We start from the raw sequence: 23712 nt of genomic DNA, 5'->3' as shown, positions 1-23712 counted from the left end.
TTCCATTTCATATAATTAAAATGTTATTCTTACCTTTTGGGAGACGAAGCTTGGCCATTTTAACTCACATGTCACGCACTGCGCATTATTCGTCATTATGCAATTTTGCTTTGCGTATGTTATGCACAAACATCCGCGGGCATCGCTAACAGCACGTTAGTTTTTCCAGTCGTTCCCGTTTAATGCATTTTCACAAACAATAAAATATATGCTATAGCCTGCGGCACAGTAAGCCAACCCTCAAACCCTTCGATAAATGCACATTCGCTGTATTTTTTCTAAACCCTCGCGCAAGAAATTTTTAATTGTAAACAATATTAAGAAAAGCCAAACAAGGCCTTTTTTCCCCAATGGATTTACGCATACATTCGTAAGCACATATACATACGTATATATATATACATATACATAACTTTCTATATCTATTTTTTCCTATTCGTTTATTCACCACGTTTCACATGTGAACATGCACACATATTACACCCTCACTGAGTATATTCCCTAGTACCTTTCTGTCATTTGCATTTTCATTCCACGAAGCCCAATTACGTGTAGCATTTTTTTTTTCCCTTCTGAGCGATGCCTTTTTTCCCCATTCCTCATTTGTAGGAAATTTAAAAAAAAACGGTAATTCCCTTTTGCTTCCCCTCTTTTATTTTCCCCTTGTTTCCATTTTTGTTTCCTTCCACGCGTTCGCGTTCTTATACATCCACCTTCTCCTGTGCGTACCATTTTCTTGTATATTACATACTTGTGGGCGGACACTTCCTTACGTGCATCTATATATATATAGAATGGCCACTAGCTCACAAGGTTCGTTTAAGTTTGGTGTAAACCTCGACGTAGGCGATGCATCATCTTCCTCATACATTTAACTTGTGTGTTTTTTTTTTTTTTTTTTTTTTACCCTTGCATGCGCGTACCCTTCCCTGGCACGCAAGTTTTTTTTAACACCTCTCGGGTGCGCGAGCTGTTTTCATGCGCCTGTCTATGTTTGTACAATATGTGCGATCAGCCTTGTTCATCCATACACAAGCACCCTTTGAGATAGTTCCAAAGCAGCCGCTGCGCCTTTTGTCCATTTGACATTTTCAATTGTATAATCGCCCACACATGTCCTCAGCCCACTGCAGTCGTACGTAGGCAGCAGGCAGTTAACAAAATTATGTAAAGTTGCGAACGCGCGTGCCAGCTGCAGTTACAATGTGCGAGCGTACCAGTGCAAGAAAACTGGAAAAAAGGCTCTTGCGAAGGTACGCACGCTAAAACTTGCGAAGGCATGTGTATATATTTGAAACCCACCCCCCATAGTTGCAATTTTCCCATTTTTACATCCCCCACGTATTATGAATAGTCAAAATTGGTGTTGTTCACGCCTTTTTTAAAACCTCCTAGGATTGAGCAGAGCGAAAAAAAAAAAAAAAAAAGTACCAAAAATTAACATCAAAACGGGACGGCCGAAAAGGCACCACACTTGTGTACGCCGCATAGGCTGCATACACTGCATATACTGCATACATCGCGTGCAACTCCACATTGCACAAGCTTCTTGTTAAAATCGCTCTGGCGTAAAAACGAAAAAAGTTGCATCCACACATGAGCATACATGTGTGTGCGCACGTGGCACATTTAGCAAATTACAAAGTTGTAAAAAGGCGAGACAAGCTAATCGCACACGTGCAAGTGCATATATAGAAGCGTATATATATATATGTACGTACGCGTATCCCACGAAACGTGCACAAAGAAAAACGAAAAAAAAAAAATGGACGTGAAGAATATGAGAAATGAATTCATTCTCGAGGAAGAAATCAATGTTTTTGATGAATACAAATCGTACATAAGTGATAGTAACAACAACCCTACAGACGAAAAAAAAGTGTCAAGTCACTCAAGTAAAAATTGCAATGAAGAGGAGGAAGAAGAGGACGACGATAACAAGCACAAGAAGGAGAAAAGAAATTCACGATCTGTACAGGATGGCCAGCAGGGAAGGAAGTCAAGCCCAACTGGCCAGCCAAAAAGGAGCGATCAGGAAAATGTTACCAATGGGAACGGTGCTGAAGGTGCCGAAGCTGCCACCCACACCAATGACGATGATAGTAGTTTAAAGGCCCGCGAAAGGAGAACTCCATCGGGGAAGTGCCCATCAGAAAACGCAGAAAATAAAACCGTGTCAGTGAAGGACAAAATGAGAGAAGACCCATGTTATGTCCCCAAGGAAGCAAGGTATTTCCTACACGATAACAGATTCGAAAATAATGATAATAAGGGTAAGAAAAAAGCCAGTGAAAAAAAAAACACAGGAAACAATAAAATGACTTATATAGATGAAAAAAGGTGGAAACATGATCTCTTTTATGATTATAAATACGATGAATATTATGGGAAGGAAAGAAATCAGTACAAAAAGTACAGCAATGGTGTGTACACCAATGGTATGTACACCAATGGCACATACACCAATGGCACTTACACCAATGGCACTTACACCAATGGCACGTACACCAATGGCACATACACCAATGGCACATACACCAATGGCATGTACAGCAATGGTATGTACAGTAATAGGTATTATGGAGCCAAAAACAATAAACATGAAAAAAATAGCTACTCTTTATCCTATAAAAATAATAGCAAGGATAATTACTACTATGATAATAGCAGAGGGAAAAACTCCAAACTTTTTAACTACAGTAATAAGTATTATGGTGAAGCTACCAAAGGACGAATGCCCATTATGAAACGGGACAACAAAACAAACACCCTCTATGAGAAGAAACACTCAGATTTGTGTGCTGATAAAGTCAAGGTGGGGAAGTTCATCGAACAGGAAGATTTAAGGAGGGGTGAAGGAGATGCAGGGGGAGAAGGTGGCCGTGGTGCAGATCGTGGGCGTGGTGCAGATCATGGCCGTGGTGCAGATCGTGACCGTGCCCCCTCCATTTTGGAGGCACAGCCAGATGAGGAACCCTCCCTCGCAGGAGACGCTTATGGGCACCTGAACAATTCGGAAAAGAAAACGAAGAAACAGACGTTGCTCAAGAGATGTGAAAATGAAAAGGGCGAAGTGAGTTCCAGTGAAAATACCAAGCCAGTTGGTGATGAGGCTGACGGAGTGACCCAAGTCGCTGATTTGCTTGCCCCGGATGGAGCACCTGCAACGAATGATGCGGGTGAACGCGGCCAAGCATTGGCAAAGGGCACCATGGAAGGACACCGAAAATGTCAACAGGATGAAATGAAGGCCGAGAAGGAAGGGAACAAAGCTGCACACGGGAGTGCTGAGATGAGGGAAGACAAAAGAGAGGATGTTCTCATCGCCAAAAAGGGTGAAGAAGAGGCACCGCCAAGCCAAACCCAAAGCAACCCCTCGAGCATAAAAAGAACAGACGGGAAGGAAAAAAAAGAATTCACAAAAGCAACTCAAAACAGCACCGAAGGAAAGAAGTACGTAGCTCCCTACAAATCCAAGATGAGTTACAGCAACGGTGATAACACTCAAATAATGAACGACCGAAACGCCTCCAGCAAATACCAAGGAGCGCGATTCGTCTATTTGAGAGACGAAAACTATGCTTCCCAATCGAGTTTAAAAAAGAAATACAATAGTAAAAGGAACTACATCTATGAAGACAATTACAACAATGCGAGTTCCTACGCACATGCAAATAGTGGCAACACAGAATACGCAAGGAAGACGTATGCGACGAAAAACAAGTATGCGGGAACCTCCTCAGGTGCGAATCTCCCCTCGAACGTCGTCTCTAGTGGGAACAATAAATACCTTAACAACAACTACAGAAACAGTAATAACCACACCGGAATTGGCAATTACAGCATAAACCACCACCACGCATCTAATGACAGTGAGAAAAACGGTCCAGACAAACCACACAAGGACGAGCACACCCATGATAAGAATTACATCTATGGTAGAGGTTTCCTCAGGGAAAACAAAACCCCAACAGAAACGGAGAAAAACGAATACAAGTATAGGTTTTCCAGGAAGTATATAAACAGTATCAGCAACAACACAGTCGAATTGAAGAAAAATAGCGAAACGAAAAGCGGCACAAAGAGCGAAAGAAAGAACCAAACGGGTGCACAATATTATGGCGAGGAAGAAACTACGAAGAAGAAGAAAGAGAAATATGTCAGTAAGGAAAACGCTGCAGATAAATCAGCCAGCCATGTCCCCCCAGGAAGAGGAGCCACTGATGAGAAGGACGCTGACGCCAAATACGGAAGCAGCAATGATGAACGTGCGAAGGAAAACGATACAGGAAGAGGAAGTTATAAAAAGAAAAAAAAAGGGAGCAGTATGAGAACCTATGACCCTACAGATAGTTACAGAGAAAAAGAAAAACAGGGAAACACCCATGACACATTCTATTATGAAAATGAAAAAAACGAAAGAAAGTGGGATGATGATAATAATAGGTATTACAAAGAGAGTAAGAAAGAGAGGGAGAAATATGTGCCAAATGGGAAGAATGTCAAACAGGGGAAATACGCAAGTGATACGAAGTATGGAAAGAGCTACGTTAGTAAGGGAATGGACAAGAGAAGCCGAGCTAAGGACGGCAGTAACGATGTGAGGGAGGTGGTGGACCATGCCAAATCGAACTTCATCAGTGCGAGGGATGTTGCAAATCCGAGAAGTGACCGTAGCACCGCTCGTGAGGATACGCAGATGCTGGCTACCGAACACACGGGCAGAATCAGGGCCACCAGGGGGAAGGAACAAAACAACAGTGGAAAGGTCCAGGATCATAGAAGGGGTGATAAAGATGGTAAGGACGACGAAAATAAGGATGGTCACCTGAATGGCGACGTGCATGGCGAGGACAAAAATAAGGTCGTCCACGATGGTGACGAAGCAAACTTCCCCGAGAGGGATACTTGCCAACCGAACCACGCGGAACCCAGTCACAAGTGCGACACGATGGAGCAGAACACTCCGAACCATGAGAAGGACGAAAACAAGACTGAGTCCAGCACAGACGGAAAGGTAAACTTAACAGCCGCTTCATCCCCTCATAAGAGCAAAAAGGCGAATAACAATTTTATGCCTTATGGAAATCCATTCCCCCAAAAAAAAAATAGGAATCAACAAGATTATGACACGAATAACGAATACACTAGCAACAATGTGAACAAGAAGAACGACTCGAACAATGCATTCACGAAGCAATACACTCAGAAGGGGACGTATACAAATATGAAAAGGAAAAAAAAAGAAGATTTTGTTAATAACGCAACTCAACATAGAGGAGTGACTTTAACAGGAGGGGGAAATGAATTCTCCAATGGAAAAGCCTTTAATTATAAAAAGTGCCATGAGGAGCATAGCAGTACCAATATGGGTAGCAACACGCACGTATCGTCTGGAGACAGCATGAAGAATGCCACAGGCTCGAATGAAGCGAACAAGATGTTTCAGCCAAATGAGAAGCGCTACGATGGATATACAAATGGGGAGAGACCCTATGATGGTAATTTTCTAAATCATGGCAATCCACGGTACAGGGGCGCCTACGGCTACAACGGTAGCTGTGTGACAAACGGTGCAACAAATGGTGCAACAAACGGTGTGGCAGACGGTGCGGAAAACGATATGGCAAGCCGCAATGGTAACTCCAATGCTAATTGCAGCGGGAGCGGGAACTTCTACTACCCGGAAGGCTTCTACCCACCCCGTGGCGCCAACTATATGGGAGACAACCCCGCCTTCTTTGGCAACAACCGCTACATGAATCACCCCGTGAACGACCACTACATGGGGAGCAGCTACGTGGCCAACGGATATATGACCAACCAGAATTATCTCAGCGACCCAAACTATATGGCTAACCAGAACTACATGAATGACCCCAACTATATTAACGATCCAAACTACGTGCGAAACAGGAACTGCCTAGCCACCCAGAATTGCCAAAACTATGTGAATGACCCCAACTATGTGAATGACCCCAACTATGTGAACGACCCGAATTACCTCAGCAACCCTAACTACGTCTGCAACCCCAATTACCTTAACAACCCCAACGGAATGAACAATAACCCTAATTATGTAAACAACCCTAACTATATGAACAGCCCAAACTATATGAACAGCCCCAACTACATGAATGACGGATACGTCCATGATGTGTACAATCATAACACCTATATGAATGGGGGAAGCACCTATTACTATGACCCCATGTATGGGAACAACTACCCCAGCGAAAATGACCAACACTACTACAACGAAGGGAATAAGTACATTAAACAGTAGAGCAGAGGAAAATGGGTCCATCTGATCAGTCCCTTTGGACGCCTTTGCCTTATATGCGTGTTTCCCCTCTGCTGTTTTGTGCCCGCATTTGCCTGCACGCATGAGTTGCACCTCCGGGGGGTAAGGCGACAGGTTTGTGTGTGTATGTACGCATATGGGTACATTTACGTATGTATATACGCGTGCGCCCGTCGGGGGTAAAACGGAGACCTCTTCCTCGGCATCCGCACCCCCACCCACGAAGGGTACTATTCCTCGGAGGTAGATATATCCATTGTCTGTGCAGGCAGGCGTGTATACGCTTGCGCCGGAATCACGGCAACCGTTTGTGCTTACACGAGGACAAACTGGACCAAGTGTGCGAAATGTACGCCTGTGTGATAAACCTTCCTCATTCTCTCCACGTCTGGTTACCCGTTCCATTCGTGTGCTTTTCCTGTCACTTCATCCAACCCTAACCTACCCTACTCTACCTTTTTTTTTTTTTTTTTTTTTTTTTAAAATTCCCTTTTTTTTTTTTTTTTTTTTTTTTTTGTTAAGAATCCCTTTTCTTTAATTTTGTATCTGTGCCAAAGCAACCATTACACGCTTGCACCAATGACCCCGTATTTGCATCTCCAAATTCTGTGCATGTGTGCCCCTTGCTTAGATTCTCACTATTTATTTACCCTCTTACACTTTTGTGATTATTGTAATTAAAGAAATGTGTTCACGTGCATATGTCTATAAATGTGCTTATATACGTACCCTATCTTTACATGTCCATAGGCACGTGTATGTCTTTATCTGTGTTTGCCCTCCTGCACACACCGAACGGCCTTGATTCACTGCATTTTTGCTCACACGAACATAGCAATTTTTAATTTAACCCTTCTCCATCTCTCCCTGGGTGCTTTGGACACACCCATATCTACTCACCACCCATTGAACTTTTCCCCCTTTACATTTTTGTGAGTTCAGAAAAAAGAAATTTTGTCAAACGTAAAGTTGCGAAGTTGCAGAGTTGCAAGGTTGCTTCTTCTTTGGGGGGGATAACCCCGAGAAGACTGGCGCGGTTGTGCGCACTAGGAAAAAATCAAAAAAGATGCAAAAAAAAAAAAGAAAGGGCCAAACAAACGCGCAACAAAAGTGTCACCAAAGTGTTACTCTCATGATTGCCATTTAGCCCACCCCCACAGCACGAGTATCTCTGCGCCTTCGCGCTTGCCTTCACAACTTCTTGGGTCGCTCCAGTGGGAAGGCCCTCTTGGAAGCAGATTGGGGAATGCTCAGGAAGTCCAGCTTTCTGAACTGCTTCCGCCTTGTGCAGAGTAACTACGGGAGGGGAAGCAGAACGGGGAAGAAAAAATATGTACATATATATAGATATATATGGTGACTACCCCTGTTATCGTCCAATTTGGGCAGCGGGTGAAACAAAAGAGGCCTCTGACGCGGCAGGCATCTCGCACGTGCACAGTACACATGTGGTTTTCTTGGCGATTTGCCAACAGGAAGTTCTCTCCGCTGGGTGCTACCGATACCCCTTTTTGGCAGACGAGGAGGGTTTCCTTTTTATTCTTACCAGAAGTATTCCCAGCAAAGTGGTGACGACTAAACACTTCAATGTGCAGAGGGCAGTTCGGGCTGATCCCTCGGGCGAGTGTAGCTGCAGGAGGGGGGCGGAAAAATGGGGAACGATATATCCTGTGTAAGAATCGATAAATGCTGAGTGAGAAGTGGTAAATGCCGCGACAGGAGCGGACGTGCTAGAATTCGCTGCGCTTACCCGCCGAAAGCCAAGCAGGAAAAAAAGCGCCAGGGAGAAACACGTCAGGGGGAGGTGCAAACAGTCGCGAGACAAATGGGAACATAAACAAAAAATAATCTTTCGTTGGATTTTCTTCCGCTGAATGATATACGGAGTGTTCTTCTCATGCAGTGGTGCGATAACAGATGAGTGAGGGAAAAGAATGACCACAAAGGAGAGGGCAACATTTTTTATACTCGTCTCATACAAATGAAGCAAGTTGCACACACCGTACCTCCACACTTCACTCAACAAATGCAAGAAGACACGGACATGATAATTAACATTTGGAAGGAAATTCACCCAAGGAAACATTAAATAAATATGAATAGCAAAATAAAAGATGGTTAGACAAAACAAGTATACGTTAAAACTATCACTCGTTAGAACTATGAAGGATGAAATGAGTACATTGAACAATATGCTTGAGCTCCGAACAACGTTGATAAAAAGGAACTGCAAAATGTGCAACAGGGTTAGGAAATAATCGCACGAGTTTGAGTCCCCCCAGGAGGTAAAGAAAAACATGATGCATGAAACTGCCAAGGAGACGTACAGCTTAGCAATGGTATTCACCACAAGGAGGTAATTAAAGAGGGCGCTCAATATGTGGGGGATAAAGGACAGGAAAAAGATCTGCGCGCGGTGTGAATTCCCAACGATGAGGATGTCCCCTCCGTCCACTATTCTTCTGGAGTCTTTACTTCCATTCCCTCGGGTTGCTGCTCGAATGGACGACGCGACGTGGCTTCTTCCTGGAAAGCCCTCTCCCGCACGTTCCAAATAGGCGCCCAGAAAACGTACACACCGTTTCGCGGTGCCCACCCATCCAATTTGGTCAGCGGAAAAGATATAAAATAAAATATATGTGATCACACCATATGACAGCAGGTAAAGGAGAACATACCTGCAAACGTGGCACCAATTTTTAAGTGAGGTCTTCACTTTGTTGCCCTTTCTCCTCACGTACATGCTGCTGATGTACACGTAGATAAACAGAAAGGGGACAAAAAAACTCGAATTGCGGAGGTCAAAATATATGGCTATAAAATAGACACAAATAGACATGTACATTTTTTTCTGCAAAATTAAGTTGATGGCCCAGAATAGCAAGCCCAGGGATAGAGTCGTTACATAGTTGGTATTCTTCGAAATAAAAATTGGGCTGTACAGGATTAGCATGGCCGAGGAAATGTTTAACACCAAGTTGTTGTGTTCCATCCTTTTTTTTAGTAGGCGCAAATGGTAGATGACCCCCAGTGTGAAGAGGAGGAACTCGGAGATGGCTAGCAGCGCGGTGGCGAGCACCTTTTTGGGGGCGCCTCTCTCCTTTCCCCCGTTCTGTGCGTTGTTCACATCTGGGTTCATTCCATTATCTTTTGCTCCGTCGTGTAGTGTACTCGTCGCAGAGCTTGTTACCCTTCCCTCTTGGCTCTCCTCCTGGCTGTCACTGCTTCCTCCGAGGATATCCCCCGGTCTGCTTGCTTCTTCCTTGTCTGTCTTTCTACGTGCTACTGTGTGTGCTCTGTCACCGGGATGGCCCTTCTTTACATCATCACCCATGCATGAGGAGCTCACCCTGTTTATTCCTCCCATGTAAACCCAGAACAAGGGATGGTTTGACAACCCTTGGGGGTCACTAGCCACATTTTCAAAGTGCACAAAACCGCTGTTCCCCGCTTTCTCGAGATAATGCTCAATTTCTGCTGTCTGGTATATAAACACATTTTTAATAAATAGGGGGAGGAAAAACAGGAAAAGAAAGAAAAACAAATATATATAATACTCATATCGTTTTTTTTTCATCTGGAGTAGATTCCCTGTAAGGGCAGTCTTTCCTTCATCATCCAGAACATGGCTGGCCAATTTCCTTTTCAGATTTTTATAATTGTAAAAAAATTTATACAAAAGGAAATCTTGATTAATCCATTCGCAGTTATCAAGGCTGTACAGCAAATTGGAATAATTTTTTTTTCTTTCCGTTTTTTTTGCAACTAGCTTTCTATCGACCGCAGCTACGTAGGCATAGACAAGGGGATAAGTCTCTAAATTGACCTTGCAGTTGCTTTTGAGAAAAAGTTCAAATATTTTATGCTTCATTAGATAATAAAAAAAAAGGTAAACTTTGTATTGATAAAAAAAGAAGATTACATGGACAAGCTTTTGGCATTCTTCGAATAAATTTCCGATGGTAATTTTTGGGATCCACCCTTTTTCTTTTTGGTGAAGTAAAATGTTGAGTATGTTTTTCTGATTATATTTATCTCCCTTCAATTTTTTGTGCGTTTTCTTTTTAAAAAAGCAAAAGGGTAAGTTTTCTATGTTGACGTATGGCTTGCTGAACGGGAAGTCCTCAAAAATGAAAAAAGAAAACACAACACTTTCGTTTATTCCATAGTATTTATAGAAGAACTCAGAAAAGAGCTCATAAAAGGATTTATCCTCGTACGATTCATCCTCCTGTAATTTATTTAATATCTCCCTTTGAATGGTTTGCAAATGGGTAGTGAAATCTTTGTATATAATTTCGAAGAAGGTGTTGGTGAAGAAGGAAAATTCACTGTTTGGACGACCTTCCCATAGGAGATTTTCCTCTGCCCCGTCCTCTTTGGTCATCCCCCTGAAGATGCGCTGCTCCCTCATGAAGCCACTTTTAAACGTTTCAAAAGTTTGCATAAAAAAACAAATTTCGCTTAAAAAGTTCTGGAAGCTTTCGAAGATTCTCGCCAAACATAGGGTCTCGTAGATGCCAAAAAATGGACACAAAGTATTTTTATATTGTGCGTACTTATCCGCTTCTTCGACGAGGGAGGGATAGCTACTCTCATGACCATTTGTGGGAAACGCCCCACCGTTTATCTTTTCTTTTACAATTTTTATATGACTGGTAAAATTGCTCAGAAAAAAAGTGTTACTTTGGAAATATTCTTCACTAAACGTTTCTAGTAGGAACAAATATGTGTTGCTGTTTGTGTTGTCCAAACTATGCCCGAACAGAAAATGGTCACTGTTTTGCTCCTCCTGGTCCTTCGCTTGACTAACCGTGATGTATACATTCTTATCATCGAGAAGTTTTGACTCCTTCAAATTTTTTATTTCCTTATCTATTCGTCTGTTATAAATCTTGTTCTTCTCCTTTGCCTTCTCCTCTGACGCGGTCGTGGAGGCTTTCACCGTGTTCCGCAGCATCTTCGGTTTGGAGTGTCGTTAGGGAGGACGGTGACTGACTTCTTCACAAAACTGTGATCTGTGTGTATATTGGCACACCACGCAACACTTCAGGAATGTATTTACGTTGCGCTGAAAAGGGATACATCGAGGCAATATATGGTTCACCAAAAAAATGACCAAAGGACCACCTTCCCCTCGCCTCTGTGCAGGCCAAAGTGCTTCTACCACGAATTGATGTTTTACAGTTTTACACCTTTGCGTGGGATAAATCTTGGTCACTCCCTTTAAGAAATGAAGAATATCGAATTGCTAAAAAAAAGGGGTACACTACGAATTCGCCATTTTGTTTCACAACGTTGCAGATTGCCTTCACCTTCAGTGTCCTTTATTTCCGTCCCCTCGGAAGTTAACCCGTTCAGCTGTGAGGTACGCGCTTGTTTCAGAAATGTTCAAATGTTCCACTTGACTCAACGCGGCGGGAACGGGAAAAAAACTTCCTTACCGTGTTGCTTAAATTTTGTAAGCCTAAATTAAACAAAAAAGAAACAAGAAAACAAAAGAAACAGAGGAAACAAAAGATACAAAGGAAACTAAAGAAACAAAAGAAACGGAGGAAACAAAAAAAAAAACAGAGCGCGAAAAAAAAATAAAGGAAAAATCACGAGGAACAGTATGCATACCCCTTGTGGCACCATAAAAAAAGGGAACGTCACTGGGGTTGAGCATAATCAAGACGAATGGAAATAATTTTTTTTTTTTTGCAGAGAAGGAAGCATGAAAAGGTGCCCTCCTACAGATATCCACACAAGCACAGCGTCCACATATGACAGTGTGATGGACGACATGCTCTGGTGAGCCTTTTAACTTGATAACGCATCATTCAACTGCATTAACTTTTATATATGGACACGAAAAAATAAAAAAAATGCGCATACTCGGGCCTACACGTAAGTCAGAATAAACGGACTGAAAAATTCTTCACATGGAGAAACTCTATGTAGGATGCAAAATCGACAAAAAAAAAAAAAAAGGCTCCCTTTGAGTTACAATACAAAGGGTGATGGACACGACTTCTGACGGAATATAAACGCAGATCATATTCCAGGGTGATGCAGAGGCTTACACATACGTGCGTATCTTTGCTTAAAAAGAAAAATCACTGCGCTTGTCGCACTCTATCGTGTGAACAACTGCGGCGGTGTAAGCGCCCTGAGGCGACACATCACACAACGATATGGACGTGCCCAAGGACAAACGTTTACCCACCCGATAAGCTCTTCTTGTGCTCCCTTCAGATGTCCCGATCGAAAAACTCCGTGTTCACGCTTCTGTAGGACAATATAAGCACCGACAGAAGCAACAAAAAAAGAGGAACGGCAACCACGACTGAAATGAATATCGTTGCAAGAGATTTCGTGCGCATCGCGTGATAAAAGTACCCCATGAGCATCAGTGCAAACTGCACAAAGTATCTGACTAAATAGTATAAAATCTTTAAAAAGTAAAGAAAGAGGAGGGATAAAACGTCGCGACAGTAGGGAGAGCCCCAGCGGCTTAGGTTCCGTTGTTCCTTGTCGGTGTGATCTCCGATGTGCACTCCGCTATTCTCTCCGCTGTGCTCTTCACCGTACTCGCCACTATACCCATGGTCATACAAATCCGCACCATCTCGATCATCCACGCCATTGGCGCAATCGGCAGCCTCGGCATCACCCACATAAAAGTCGCCAACATGCATTGGCCTCGTGTAGGAGCGGTTCTTCAAATACTGAAACGAAACCGTCTCGCCCATATTGGCTTTACTACTCTTCCCAGCAGGGTTGCACTTCCAAGTGTGGTAATTCACATTCCCTTCCTTTTCGTAGCGCTTCTTAGTACCATCGCTGTGGTAGCCCTCTTCATCCGCATCGTCCCGAACTTGTCGGGAGGATTTCATTTTTTTCAAATTCAGAATGCTATTTAGTAATTCTTCCCCCTCTGTGAAGAGATATTTCTTTCCTATGTTTCTTAAAAACTCGTCCCTTTCTCCCCCCCCTTCGTCACAAACGTAACTTAGCATATTCTTCATCTGTTTTTTTTCCCGCCAGGAGTTCCGCAAGCTTTGTTTCGCCCCATTTGTGGGCCGTTCCCCCGTGCGGGATTTCCCTCCGTACAATTCATCGTTACTGTCCCCACTGCGACCATTGGGGGAACAACCACTACGACCATTGTAGCCTCCTCTACTGGCAACGGGCGAATGTCCAACAGAATCACTGATATTTTGGACATCCACCACATCGCGCATGTTTAACACAGAGACTGGCGAGTCATCTTCCACTCTCTTGCCTCTCCTACTTAGTAGTCTCCCCCGAGGGGATGGCAGATTACCCCCCTTATATGATTTCTCAAGGTGTGTATTTTTCGTTGCGTAGGAATGAAGCGGGTACATCTCGTCATCTCTGTCCAGGTAGGAACCCCTCAACATAGTAGACTTAAAATAGGACAAATTCGGGTCATCATTTTTGTAATTCTTTTTTGTTTGAATTTTACTCAGAAGGGACGAAAACCTGTCTCTTCTTTTTTCAAATACGTCGTTAACACCAGAGGGATAATAGCCTCTCTGGGAGCTCTTCAAATGGACATCACTGTCACAGTAACCTTTAGTTTCCCTTTTGGCGTAATTTACATAATCATATAAGGTGGAGCAATCATTGGAGGCATGCGAAGGGGCGCTCGCATGTAGCTGTGTATTTTTGAAATCGTTCGAGGGTACTTTTGTGTCGTCTATATTAAAATGATTTGTCTTTTCATTTAAGCGTACATTTATAGGGCTATTTTTTGCCCTCTTTGTGATGCTTCCTCTAAAGGATTCTTCTTCTAGAGTGTGGGAAGGGTTAAATGGCTTGACTGGATTGCCTCTTAACGATTTGGTTATTTTTCCCCCTTCACGATCATTAGAGATGCTACCTTGTATACCTTCTTTGGGTCCTTTCCTTACGGGGAAAACTTCATACCTACAGGAATCATCCGAACTGTGCTTGTGAATATCATCGAAGCAGGGGACACCCTTAAAGAGTCTTTCTCCCTTATGGTTAGAATCCCTCCTTGAAAATCTTCTTCTCTTCACATCATATCCTTTTACGTAATTTTCTATATCGGCCATATCTGCATACTTTTTTTTCCCTCTGTCTTTATCCACTAATGCACTGTTCTTGTTAAAATTGGAGTCTCGGCTTTTGTAAAAATGGCTCGAAAAAGTCTTATCACTTCGTAGGGGATCGCTAATTAGCTTATTTTGCCTTACCTTGTCCCCGTTGCAGGACTTGATTCTCGACCTTATATCTGTTTCGTTTAATTTGAAGCCCTGCTTATCGTTGCCCCCTTTTTTGTTTTTTATTTTTTCATACTTTTTCGTTAAATTGAAAAAAGTCTCATATAAATTTTTTTTATCTTTTGAGTAACTATGGAACATTTTTTTTTCCTTCGATTCCTCGTCAGAATATTCTCCTGTGAAGTCAATTTCATCTCCGTTTTTATTTCCTAAATGGGTTGATTTGCTTGACTGGTTCATATCATCCATGCCCTTCCTGCGACTATCTCCGATTAGATTTCCACTTAACCGTTTTTTGTAACATTTGGAGTACTGTTCGGCGAGGTCTCCGCGGTTGTCATCGCTATTGTGAGAGGTCCACCGATGGGAGTGTCGCCAGGTAGTGCCTCTCTCTTCGCATGTGGCACTTTCCTCCCTATCGTAGTCCCCCCTGCACGTGGAGGCCAAAAATCCACTGGCGCAGGATAAGTCACTGATAATGCTTTCTCTTTTGCAGTAATCCGTCTGCTCACTTACTCGGTGGTAATATCTTCTGGCGGAGGAATCTCTCAATTCGTGTCTTCTTCTACTTGAAAGGGACAGACCACGATAATCATCCACCTTGTCCCCATCTCCCGCAGTAGTTGCACCTGCGGTAGTTGCCGCGGTAGTGGCCGCGGTGGTAGCCACCATAGTAGCAGCGGACGCGCCTCTGTCGAAATACACGCCTCTAGGGTCATTTTTCGAGCGAAATAATACATTACCACGATCACTTAGCGAGTTGTAGTTCGTCCTCATATCCTGGTACGTGTGTCTGTTTTTGTCAAAATGGTTTTTTTTCCGAGCAGAATCATAACTGTGATTCTTTTTATATTTAGATATCAGTTCCTCTATTTCTCTCGGTAACCACTTTTTCTTGGGGGAATTATTATCATATTCTTTCGTAGGTTTGGAAAAGTATAAGATTTGTTTGCTTTCCGTTTTTTTATCATCTTTGCTTCCTCGGGGTAGTGCCATTTTATTGCTCCTGAGGTCATTGCCTCGTTTTTTATCGTCCACAAAATGTTCTTCGTCAAACTTGCCTTCAGTCCTCCGTAGCTTCTCATCTGTGTGTTTCGGGTGTATACTTTGGAGGTACTTCTTCTGGGCGACCCCTGATTCCACCGGGTAACCACGCCCTCCCCCGGAGCGGAAGCTATGACTACTACGACAGCTACTGCTGCTGCGGGTGCTACTTCTACCCATGCGTAACTTTTATTTTTTTTTTTTTTCAGTTTTCTGGGAAAATCAAAGAACAGATAAATGTAATGAGATTCATGTTGCGTTTCCATCTGGATCAGGGGAGATGCTGGAGGCTCGCATCATTTGCCTCTTTCCGCTATCCTCTATCGTCTTTCGTCTTTTTTAAAAGAGTCTGCCTTCATAGCGACTTCTTTCGTTCCAAGTGAAGAGCAGGCTTGGGAACAGAGGCCTCTTCTCAAAGGCTGATCTTTTGCACGCGGAGTGGAGAAGTAATGCAGCTATTCACCCATACACATTTGCAAAGGGCACATGTGTGCTGTGGTATGCTGGAAGTTGTGATAAAAGGCAGTTATACGCAAATATGAGAAGGTTGCGATTCTGTCAAGTTAGGCAGTGAAATGGACGAGGGAAGCGGCCAGTGGAAGTGCGCGGAAGCGAGATACACTTCTTTACGCTTCGCGGATGCGCAGAGACTAGCGTAATGGAATGGCAGTCGTAATCATACGTTCATTCGACTTCTCAATCGCAATAATATTTTGCTCGCTCGCTAGCTTCGTTTCGCGCAGGAAGGACTCTCATTGCTTGGCACAATACCTGGCGTTTTATCTTGACCCAACCTCTTCAGCCGTGTCAAACATGTCAGCTTTGTTTTTTCTTTCTCAATTTTGCTATTTTTTTTTTTTTTGCACCATTTGCAAAAATCCGCTAAATCGAATTTCGACTTGGAAGGGAAAAGTAAAAGGCGCAATGCGCACTGTCAATACCATTGAGAGAACCGCCATGCAAGGAAAAGGGGAACATTTACTTTTTGCACTTTCGTGTAATTCACCCGCGAGAAAATGACACAGGGAATGACCTTGCTAAGCGCAGTGGACCAGTTTTACTAGCCGAACGTACCAACACATTTTTTTATTCTTTTCAAGCCGCGTAAAAATGTGTAAATGCTCACATATATACACCCCACGTGGAACACTTAGTGGTTTTTGCATCATTACATTTTATCATATACTTTGGGAGAGCACAAAGAGGCCCAATCAGCGTGCCATAGGTCGCATCGGAAGCATAAAAAGGGAAAAAAAGAATAGCCATTATGAGTAGCGTATATCTCCGGACCTTGGGCATGTAGACACATAGACATTGTCATGTGAGAAACGAGGTGGCTACCTTTCTCGGGGAAGATGCGTGGGCTTCTTAAAATCTGGAGAAAAAGGTGGGAAGCGTTCATCCGTTGTGTGTATGGACATGTGAGCTACTACGAAAAGGGATTTTTTTATTTTAAAACACTCTCCCTTGCACACATTACCTTATATTTTCATATGAATTCCCTGTCAGTAGGCAAATTTGTGAATGCTAAAAAATGGGATTTCCTTTGTGCGAAAATTTCTCAATGGCGATGCAAAAGCAATTGTGCAGACAAGGTGAAAATTTTCCACCAGTAGCATATTCTCCGAGTTGACTTGAATACCTTTTTTTTTTTTTTTTGAGACAAAGTTTCACTCTACTACCCGCGGACAGAACACCACAGCGTCATCTCCACTCTCTGGAGTTACCCCTCCCAAAGTGTGGCACTCTTTAGATATGTGCAACCTTTTGCATCCCACGAGGTTGTTTTGAGGGTGCACATAACATGCTACAAATTAGTCCTTCCCTTCACTGTGCGGAAGTACTCCATTTTGTAACAGAAACAAATGTGATTTTTTTTTATTTTTTTTTTTAATGTGCTAATCATTTAATGCGTCTATAACTTTGATGAAATGAAAAATGTTAAAACAAGCTTGGATAGGGCAGTAAAAACTGATGTAATTTAATTATAGGAAACGAATTAGAAATGCAAACTCGGGCAAAAAAAAAAAAAAAAAATTCAAATGAAACAGAAGTTGGCATGACATATAAGATCGTACAGAGCTTTGTAGGTCTCCTTTATACAACATGCAACAAAACGGTACAATGATGTGAAGCATCGTATGCATGGTGTGTAGCCACCTGCATGACGGAGGTATAATGAGGCATCCCCTTCCACAATGCGAGTAAACCCCTTGCCTCAAACACCAAAACAACCCAGCCCCGATGGAATTCCCACCAGTGAGAAAAAGGCTATCACAAAAGGCCGTTATCAAACGGAGAGGGCTCCACACTGATGGTCGCACTAATCAAATCGCGAATAAAGTCGTTCATATACTCCAAGGAATATGCAGATGTGGCAGTAACCCTAAACCTGGGTAGCTTCAATGGGCAAGCAGGGTACATAACAGCCGAAATCATCCATTTCTTCTGAAAAAGAATATTACAAATTTTTAGTAATCGGTCTGGATCATTTGGGAAAAGTACTGGAATTACACTGGACTCATCATCCCCTTCGATAATGTATTTATTACTTTCTGGATAGTCCTTTGGCCATAGGCCCATACCTGTCTTTAATCCATTCCTTAGATATTTGATGTTGAATTTAAGCTTTTCAATTCTCCAAGGTTGGGTTTCTATCAGTTCGAAGGCTTTTAATGCAGCACCTGCACTGTAAGAAGGTAGTGGGGCTGAAAAAATGTTGCCTATGCAATGGATATCCATAAATTCGATAACCTCATCAGAGGCGACAATATATCCTCCAACAGAACCGATGGATTTACTAAAAGTTCCAACTATTAAATCTGCAGAACCTGGCATGTTGAAATGTTCTTCTAAGCCTCTCCCTGTTTTTCCTAGTACACCCAATCCGTGTGCTTCATCAACAAATAACTTGGCATTATATTTAACGCACAATTTCTTAAACGATGGTAAATGGGGGATATCACCATCCATAGAATACACAGATTCTATACACACCCAGCAGGTATTATATTTTCTTCTATATTTCAGAAGCATGATTTCTAGATGGCTATAATCGTTATGTTTAAATTGGTATGCCTTGGCACCACTTATTTGGATTCCTATTTTTACACACGCATGTGTTCGGCTGTCATAAAGGACAAGGTCACTTGATGTAGCAATAGCTGCGATGCCCGACATGCAAGCTAAAAATCCACAAACGGCTAAAATGGAATCATTTCTACCAAAAAATTGTCCCACCTTTTTTTCTAAGTCTCTTAAAATTTCATTATTCCCTCCTAGCAATCTCGGACCATGATTTCCTGTGGACCACTCCATAGCTGCTTTAATGGCAGAATTTTGTACCAGTGGTTCCCTTATAAAGTCTAGATAAGAGTAAGACGATATGGGTCTCACCTTGGCATTTTCACAGGTGATGTATTCGTTCTTTATTCCAGATACTCTCCACATATAGGCCCATTTATTCATTCGAACAAGTCCCCTTTTTGCATCTAAATAGCTCTTCATTTCATTTTCGTCCTTTTCAATTGGTATCTTATACTTATCCTTTAGAACCAAATAATAAAAGTGTCTTTTGGATTGGGATTTATATTTTAAGACAGCCATATTTTTGTACAGTACTAATTTGTTGATTCCATTTTTGTAGAACCCTTTAAGTAGATGTAGAAAAGTCCTCTCCAAGATGGAACACTTCAACTTAATGAACAAATTACAAAAAAAGGTGATAAATGCATATGTCTTGCTATTTTTCTTCTTAAATAATTTCTTCTCTGTATTGGAGTTTAATGAAAAAATGGACTGCTGAATTGGTAAGAATTCTCCTAATACCCACGATAACCTTGGCGACCCCGCTGATGCGTCTTCATTAAATATCGCTAGCACTACTGCTAGCAGCACAATCACTACTATTAGGTAATTAACTATATCAAAACTTTTCAGTACATCTAGGCCCCCGGAGTAATTGAAATCTACGAGCTTGTTCAGGTGCATTTTTTCCGTATTCTTTTTATCTCCTTTCGTTGTTTTTTTTTTTCTTTTTTGGGGTGGAGCCCCTCCGTGGGTTGCCTCTTACCCGGGTTCGCGCCGAGGTGGGAAAGAAGTTACACCGTGCGAGGAACGTTTGGCTTCAAGAAGTTTGGCTTCAACACGTTTGATTTTAACACGTTTGATTTTAACACGTTTGATTTTAACACGTTTGGTTTTAACACGTTTGATTTTAACGCGTTTGATTTCAGCAAGTTTGAGTTTCTACACGTTTACTCTTTTACACTTGTGAGCTTCAACACGTCTGTTCTGTTCTTCCCTTGCCTTCACCCGGTGTACAAAATTAAAAGAGAGCGCTGATGCACTTGGGTACCAATACTTTAAGCTTAAAATACGCGCCAAGCTGAACACACCAACTGTGTCATAATTATATGCAATCGAAAAGGGAGACGAAAAAAATTGCTTGACCTTGGTGCTGCACTAGGAGTCGGCTCAAGCGCACATTCAATGGGTGGGAAGACAATTAGGTGTATTTATCTATGCGATTTTATACGCGATTATCTGCACGGTTATGACGAATCCACGGAGAGATGAAATGGCTAGGGGTGGGTGGGCTCACCCCAAGGGGGTTATGAATACAAAACAAAAAAAAATTACACACGCGAGGAGAGCGGATGAAGGCACGAAAATACATGCATATACATATATACATGCGAACATGCACGCTTGCTACGCATATGGGCTTAGGGGGATTCAAACGGATGCTTAAAAATAGATGTACTCCCTTACATTTAAGCAAGTGCGTTACCTACCCGTGTGGCTGCGCGAATTTAGACTTTTTTTTGTCTTTTTTTTTCTTTTCAACGTTTTTTTTTTTTGGAAACAAAATGTTACATTGAAAATTTGATGCATATTAAAAAAATGCAACAGGTAGAGAAGGAACGCTGTTGTCTCTGCTTTGTATGTCTTTTGCTATTATGTTGGAAAAATGTCGGGGCTGGTTGTGCAAACTTTTGTGTGCTTCTTTGCTTCGCATTCAAAGAGTTTGAGTTTTGGTTCTCTTTTTCATTCACTTTTTTTGCTTTTTCTCTTTCTCTTGCTTCTTCGTTTCCCTTTTGCGACCGCCCAGCTTCAGCGATGTGCTCGGTTTACCACGAACTAATCAGGCGGGTGGTACGACATGTAGCACGCTAGCATGGGTTGGCTGCAATTTCTGCCGTGGCCAAACAGAAAAGGGGCTAGCGATAAAGTTGTAACTGTTGACGTCATCTAACGTTGCGCATATATTTTCCGCAAACTGGAGAAAAATGTAAACTTGTCACACGTATACAAGTCATTATTTGTTTTATGGTGTGTACATATTTTGGGGGGCTAACCCTTGTCCTACTCGGGCGCTATGCTTCCATAATTGCCAGAGTGCGCATGACATTCTTTTTACGTCCGCCGGGGTAAAAAGCAAAAGGGGTGAGTAGCGCAAAAAAGCGAACAAGGCGAAGGGCGGTAAAAGGGGGGTGGGGGAAGGTAGGAACGCGCCAGGAGCGTCACGAAGGTGCAGCTTGCGGAAGGCGCAAAAAAAAAAAAAAATCAACAAAAAAAACACATATGTATAATTAAATACATGTATGTATACACGCCCAATATACACACAAATGGCCGAACATGCGGGTATTCGTTCAGATACGCCGCATGTGTGGCTCAGTTGTACGGCGCATATGCATGTATTTACAATTGTCCTGCGCGTTGAGTTAAAAAGCGCATTGCATATGCTGTCCAAATTTTCACACAACACAAAAAATAAGAAAAGGGTAAAAAAAAATGGTAAAAAAAAGGGTAAAAAAAAGGGTAAAAAAAAGAGTAAAAAAATGAGTAAAAAAAAGGGTAAATAAAAGTGTAAATAAAAGTGTAAATAAAGGGATAAATAAAAGAATAAATAAAATAATAAATAAGCCCAGGTTGACGTACACGCGCAATGCTTACTTAGGTAGTTATGTGTATTAGCGCAATCAACTGCGTTACATTACTCGTGCACATACTTGTACAAATGAAATTTGTAAACTCGTTAAAGTGTTAAATTCGTCTTCTAATGTAAGGGATGATAAGCGGCAGGAACAAAAAAAGGAAAATCAAAAGTGAGTACATGTGAAAATATGAAAGTGAAAAACTCAAAGGGAAAAAAACAAAGTGAAAAAATTACCAAAAATACAGCACAAAACTTTGAATGTATCGAAACGTCCTGTAAAAAAATTCACCTCCCAAAGAAAAAAATAAAATAAAATGTCATGAGGTAAAATCTGCAGAGGTTCATTCTCTAGACGAGAAAGGCATCACCTAGGAAAAAAACAAAAAATAAACAGAACCAATTTAGTTCCTCTTTAAAGGGAAAAGAATTAAGTGGGAGAAACGTTTAAAATGGGGGTGGGGGGAAATAACTGCATAAATCTGCTTCGCGCAAGAATTGGGCTCACCCAGTAGTGTGTACATACATATGTGTACATGTGTGTTTGCTCAGGCGTCCAACCGAAGGACGCCGTTGCGCCTACGCGTGCGCGTGCAAAAGTACGCAAAGGTACGAAAAAGTACACATAAGTACACATGAGTACACATACGTAAACATCCGTAAACATAAGTACATATAAGTACACATACGTAAACATAAGAACATATAAGTGCACATACCTAAACATACATAAACATAGGTACTGAGATAGACCCATATGAATTCCCCTTAAATACAGACCTCCAATCACGCACGGTGTCGAGCCACTTGTGCGGTCCTACATATGCACGCCAGCATGCGCGCCTCACTTAGCCAAATGAAAAATTCACATGGCAATTACCACTGCATGAAAAAAAAAACAATACAAATATGCCGGACGCGCAGTTACACACATAATTAATTCAGCATGTTTTAAGAAATTGTTCAACAACGATCGCAAAAAAAAAACTACGCCTCTTTCCTACGCCATCCCGTCATAGCATTGTGAGTAAAAAGAAATAAAAAAAAGAAGAAACATATGTATGAGTCCCTACGATAGCGCGAGATAGTCCCAAAAGCGCGCAGCAGCGAACCGCCCAAAAAACGAGAAAATGCCGAAGTAACCACATTTTTTAAGCGCTAGTTGCATATGTAATTGGCCATTCATACGTTTGTGTACATGAAAGAAATTAGAGGGAACGAGTTCATGAACCATGCGGCCGTCATTCGCATCTTTTGGAAAAGCACAAACGGGGGGAGAGCTTTTTTGCGCGATTAATGAGGATACTAGAAAAAAAGGAACTCAGGGGAATGATCTGAAAAAAAAACGAAAAAAAGCAAAAAAACAAAAGAAAAAAGACGAGTGCATATAACTGAAAATAACCAGCTCAAAGTATCAAAGTGGAAACACCATATGTGGAAAACCAGCCCGATTACAAAAACGAACGTGGAAACAGAATACGCAGCGACCCCTTAATCCGCCCCCGCGAGAAACACGAATGGGTGGCGCGCAAAAAGGGGGCATACAAAAATTATCCACATGGGTGATAAGCATATGTACACGCTACACTGCTTTGTCCTACAGGATCGTATTGAGACAACCCCATATATATGTGCACTGCCTGCTCCTTTTTTTAACGCATAAAATTGAAAGGGGGATTTTCAATCAACGCGTCGATTTAACCGATAAGAAAAGGGAAATTTACTACGCAAGGCTTTCATACCATTTTATCATATGCTAAGGGGGTAAGATATGCGTAAAAGGGTTCAGTGGAGGACAAAAAAAAAAAAAAAGTACATGCGATTCGTCATTTCCGTGTAAGACTGTTGAATTAATAGAAACATTAAATGTTCCATTAAAAAAAAAAAGAAACTGACCTTCGAACAGTTCCACACACCCCTTTCTTTAAAATAGCAACACGATTAACATATTTGAAAAAAAAAGGCAAACGAAGTTTTAAGTCAAATTTTTGCTTCAACCAAATTATTGACATGTAGTGTATGTGCATCCTGTCAACTATTGCATGGACTTGTGCGTAGTCAGAGAAATGCTTAACAAGGGCGATGCCCACTGATGTAGAGGTACATTTAAGCAAAAAATGTTACGTGGTAAAGCAGTACGAAATTTTCCTCGAAACCAATGTTACAGCTAC

The 23712-nt window shown here is 41.9% G+C and overlaps 4 protein-coding genes across 4 annotated transcripts; 1 reads left to right on the top strand and 3 right to left on the bottom strand.

Annotated features, from left to right (window-relative positions):
* Window positions 1–1765: 1765 nt before the first annotated feature.
* C922_03700 (hypothetical protein) lies at window positions 1766–6286 on the top strand (the record flags this gene model as incomplete). Its single annotated transcript, XM_008819289.1, has 1 exon — window positions 1766–6286. The coding sequence occupies one exon, from the start codon at window positions 1766–1768 to the stop codon at window positions 6284–6286; it is 4521 nt and encodes a 1506-aa protein (XP_008817511.1).
* A 1209-nt stretch (window positions 6287–7495) lies between these two features.
* C922_03699 (hypothetical protein) lies at window positions 7496–11264 on the bottom strand (the record flags this gene model as incomplete). The annotated part of the gene is made up of 2 exons (XM_008819288.1): window positions 7496–7600; window positions 8055–11264. 2 exons carry the CDS (start codon window positions 11262–11264, stop codon window positions 7496–7498), a joined length of 3315 nt encoding a protein of 1104 aa, XP_008817510.1.
* Window positions 11265–12537: 1273 nt separating this feature from the next.
* On the bottom strand, window positions 12538–15780 carry C922_03698 (hypothetical protein; the record flags this gene model as incomplete). The annotated part of the gene is made up of 1 exon (XM_008819287.1): window positions 12538–15780. The coding sequence occupies one exon, from the start codon at window positions 15778–15780 to the stop codon at window positions 12538–12540; it is 3243 nt and encodes a 1080-aa protein (XP_008817509.1).
* Window positions 15781–17874: 2094 nt separating this feature from the next.
* C922_03697 (hypothetical protein) lies at window positions 17875–19590 on the bottom strand (the record flags this gene model as incomplete). Its single annotated transcript, XM_008819286.1, has 1 exon — window positions 17875–19590. One exon carries the CDS (start codon window positions 19588–19590, stop codon window positions 17875–17877), a length of 1716 nt encoding a protein of 571 aa, XP_008817508.1.
* Window positions 19591–23712: the final 4122 nt, after the last annotated feature.

This window comes from Plasmodium inui (assembly GCF_000524495.1).
Source record: "Plasmodium inui San Antonio 1 unplaced genomic scaffold supercont1.16, whole genome shotgun sequence".
Taxonomy (NCBI): domain Eukaryota; phylum Apicomplexa; class Aconoidasida; order Haemosporida; family Plasmodiidae; genus Plasmodium; species Plasmodium inui.
Note: the sequence above shows the minus strand (reverse complement) of the source record. Positions and strands in the feature narration are given on the sequence as shown.